Consider the following 4,609-nt stretch of genomic DNA (forward strand, 5'->3'; position numbering starts at 1 on the left):
CTCTCTACAATGCAACAAAAAAAGTAATTGATAACAGATTTTAAAAAATTGAAACACAATTAAGGTTACTAACAATCATGGCAACAACTGGAACGAGCACTGGTGACAGAACAGAAGTAATTGACACTAACATACAACAAAACGCATGGTTGGTTAGTTTTTATTAAAATATGAAATATTTTATTCCTGAGTTAAGATTTCTTCCCCAAAAAGTTTTGCATGAAATTTATTTGCTGATTTGCACATTGTCAGCTGCTGATTTGAATTCTGCATAATGGCTGGTGGTGGTTACCAGGTGCTTTCTTTGGCAGCAAACAAGATGCACATTTTAGCCATGGTTTTTTAATTTTTGTTAAACAATGCTGAGTTGAGAAGTAGTTCTAGTATAGGGCTTCCGCAACTGGTGTGTATATATCTTCACGTTGGTACAACAGTAAACTGTAGAGAAACTCCACATCATAGTAAACATTTAATATTTTGTAGATTTCGATCATGACTATCCTCTAGATATTACATCCCGAAGACAAAGGTTTGAGCTTAAGAAAAGCTTTTTGGAAAATTGAAAACATCCATAACTGTAATCTTGTATACAAAAGGTGTGTAGTATCTAGGATCAATTATATACACAATGTGATGTGATTCTCAAACAAGGCATTGCTTGTCATCAGTACACCAAGATCTCGAACTTCCTTTTTTTCTTTGATAATTGATCTTGAACATATTAGGAAGCTTTTGCATAGTTTCAAGGTATCATCACGAATGTGCCTGCCAACTTTAAATTTCTTGTCTTAAATTTCATGTTAGTTTACTTGTAGTCTTGAGCATCCTGGACATCTGCAACAGCTGACTTTACTTTTTTTAGTTACTGTGTTTGATATCTTTATCAATATTACTAATAAGGATCAGAAATATCAGTGGTCTTAAGACACTTCCTTGTGGTACACGGGAAAGAACATCTGATTTCTTGCCGTCCACTGCTACCGATTGAGTGTCCCTGACCAAGAAGTTTTTCAACCATTGGAACAGTTTACCAGAAATATCAAGGATTTTAATTTTATTATTATTATTAATCAACTTTGTTAAAAGCTTTGGCAAAGTCCAGATAAATTACATCCGCATTTTTACCAGATTCCAATATTGTTAAGACTGATTCAAGTCAAGCAATTAGCTCACAAAAGAACAACCAGCATAAAATTTGGGTTAAAAAGATCATTACTCTCGAAAGCAAGGTTACAAGATTATTGTGAAATTTCAATTGACGGCAATTTAATATAGGGAGTGAATGTTACTATAGTCCCCGGTTAGCCCAAGCCGTGCCAAGGGAAATTGGGGAGATGGCACACTGTGTGGGCTGTTGGATGTTGCAGGGAGTTGTCTCGGTTGTTCTATTGAATACATAATTTTTGCGAAGTGAACAATTTTCTAGATTATGCAACTAGACATGGCAATTGTTTTGAAAAAAAGTCTGATTTTAAGCGCTGATTTTTATTCTCTTTTTTTTATTTTTATTTTTTTTATATATTATAACCCATAGAAGAGAATATTATTAGACCATATAAAGATTTACTTTTATTAATACTCCTTGGAAATTTAACACATGTCTACAGACAACATGTGTTGATGCTGTTGTTGCTTATAAACATAAAAAAAATTATTTATTCATTATGTTAGTGTTTGAAAACTTGTCATCGAATTCGAAGTCGCTAGCTACATTGTGCATTAGTCATAAAATTCCATATGCACTGTTTTTAACTTAAGACAAGGCTAGCAATACACCTGCTTATTTAGATTTGAACAAACAGAAAATTTGTGGTTTTTTTTAAGAATAAGAAAAAAAGGGAAAGCATAGGCACTCTCTTTGTGTCGTACAAGTTTATTTTTACAGAAAACTTTGTAAGAGCACCACGACGAGCCACAACAGATTTTGTGTGCAAAGTCTAGCTAGCCAAAATAAGAATAGTTAAGATTTTATTTTTTCTGATGACAATAGGTGGAAAAATGAGCGAATTTCTCAGCGTACATATGACATAAGAAATATCGATGTGGACTGAATGAACTACAAGCTAACTCACAAACACAAAACAACACACAATTGAAATAATGAAGACTGCATTGCCTATTTTGTTGTGATCAATTCCCGCGCGTTTCTCGATTACCAGAAAACATCGAGCTAAGAAGTGCGTTTCTTTACCCTGGCAGCCATACAGCGCGGTTTTTGTTAACTGTCCAAATTAGCAACTCTGAGACAAAAAACGCACTCGTAAATACTACGCAGTTTTTCAAAAACATAATCTACGCCGGCTGTGCTGTTGGCAGCACTTTGCTTGTTTGTTTTTCGTGCTTTTCTAAATCTAAAAAACAGATATTTTCACTCGTAGCTACCTATAGTTTCCTGGCAATCCATCCCAGGATGGATTTTATTGTGGGAATATTGCATTCAATTTCAAAATATAGAACAACGACACGTAGTATTGTTAAGCAAATTATACGAATGATAACTGGAAAATGTGAACTGGAAAGATTGTGTCAGTCAAATAAATTTGATTTTAGAGAGTGTCAAGAGGTTGAGTTCAGTCTGTATCATTCGAAACAAGAAGAAATCAGAAGGATCCTTGTGGCTGATAAAATGAAAGTAAAAAATGCACTGCAAACAATATTACGTTTGAAAAGAATTGTACCAGATAAGGACCTAGAATTTTTATCTGCTATGCCAAAATTTTTATGCAAGATAATTTCATACAATGCATTACTCACGAAGGTTGACCAAGAAAGAAGCCAGAAATATGATGAAGAAAATGAATCACATGAAGAACTTCTTCATCAACTGTGGTTATTTTTAAAGGGCGATGAAAAGTTGCCAGAACGCTACACCTCTAAGTGGACAGAAATTGGTTTTCAAGGAAAAAATCCTGCTACAGATTTTAGAGGAATGGGAATATTAGGTTTGAAAAATTTAATTTTTTTGTTGGAAAAATCACCAGAAACTGGCATGAAAATATTTGGCCAGTCAAAACATCCAAAATATGGTTTTTCTTTTGCTATTATGGGAATAAATTTTACTGGTACTGCATTTGAACTGCTGCGCAGTGGAAAACTAAAAGGCTATATGTACAATCTGAAGGACGATGAGTATAAAATCAACCATTTTCAGAGATTTTTTGTTGACATATTTAGTGAGTTCTCTGATTATTGGGTCCTTAGACAACCACCTAATATTATGTCTTTTAATGAAATAAAAGAAGATTATATGAAAGAAGTAAACAAAAGACTTGTGAACGGTTCTTGGTAACTGGTTTTATGTGTTGGTAAGTTCTACAGTGCAGCACAGAACAAATATGTAGAAAAGTGAGCTGATATTTTAAACGTTTACACTTTACTCTCACAGTTTACAAACAATGATAGGAAAGACTGGTTTTAGCCATTTCATAGTATTTTAGTGTGAAAGCTTATTTTTAGCGCCAGCAACATGAATTGTGAATTTAAATAATTTATATATTTTAAAATGTATTTTTGAAAAATAGGCATTATTTGAATATTGTTGTTATTTTTTTACTTTCTTTGAGTATCATTAAAATATAATGTGTGGTTGTAATTAAATTCTCAAAAATAATAATAAAGTCATTCTATATTTATTTCTATTTATTGTTTAAGAATATGAAAATTTGGAAACGCTATGTTTAACAGACTTGTTGTAGGCTCAAAATATGCTCACAGTATGCTATATTACTTATGTAAAAAGTTAATGTTGTTTTGGAAGGTTCTTAAAATATTTGGCGAAAGAGAATCCTGCTAATTTTTCTTTAAATTGTAGATTGTCAAAAAATAAATTGTTTTTTGTTTTTCACCCTTTTTGTAACGGTATAATGTGATCAGAATCGTCGAATTTAGTCTGCGCATAAAATTCAAAACGCAAAACCTCCCTTATATTGTTTTCTCTAATCGACACATAATAGAAACAGATCCAGACAAACAGATTTTAGGTAAACCATTTCGCCATTAAGCACGTGACTTTAACTATCGTGTTATTATTTATTTAATTTTCCCGATACTTGACTTCTTCATTATATACATTGTTTCTTTTTCCTGTTAAATGCTGACTCGAATGGTTAGAGTGGAATCTCGATATAACGGTTATATATCACTGGATCTGCTAAGTAACATTTCTGCAAAGTGTGTCATGTCATCTTTTGTTTGGAAAGGTAAAATACCTGTGAGGTTACATGTTATAGTCTTGAATATATACTGTATATAGGATAAATAAAATTCCTCGAAGAAAATATAAAAATGTTTTGAGGACAATATAGACAAAAATTCTTACAAAAATTGTTTTGTATGACTCATCGCATAGACAGGTTCTTTGTCAGAAGGAAGGCGTAATGAAAATTGGGTCTTTGAAACAACGTCCGCTCTAGAATGTTTGCATATCGAGGTTTCACTGTTCAATTAATTTGAAGTACTGGTTTAAAAATAATAACTCAAAGTGAGCTGTAGGCAAATTTGCATAAAAGTCACGGAGTCTTTTCACCAAGAAATAAAGTAGAATTTATAATGCCAAAATGTAAACACGATTTTGCCTACTAAAACAATATAAATTATTTTCTAGTAAAGA

At 32.4% G+C, this 4,609-nt stretch overlaps 1 protein-coding gene across 1 annotated transcript; it reads left to right on the top strand.

The window, feature by feature from the left end:
• Window positions 1-2,202: 2,202 nt before the first annotated feature.
• On the top strand, window positions 2,203-4,323 carry LOC130623502 (ELMO domain-containing protein 1-like). Its single transcript, XM_057438992.1, has one exon. The coding sequence runs from the start codon at window positions 2,411-2,413 to the stop codon at window positions 3,287-3,289; it is 879 nt and encodes a 292-aa protein (XP_057294975.1). The 5' UTR covers window positions 2,203-2,410; the 3' UTR covers window positions 3,290-4,323.
• Window positions 4,324-4,609: the final 286 nt, after the last annotated feature.

The sequence above is a fragment of the Hydractinia symbiolongicarpus genome, chromosome 13, assembly GCF_029227915.1.
Source record: "Hydractinia symbiolongicarpus strain clone_291-10 chromosome 13, HSymV2.1, whole genome shotgun sequence".
Classification (NCBI taxonomy): domain Eukaryota; kingdom Metazoa; phylum Cnidaria; class Hydrozoa; order Anthoathecata; family Hydractiniidae; genus Hydractinia; species Hydractinia symbiolongicarpus.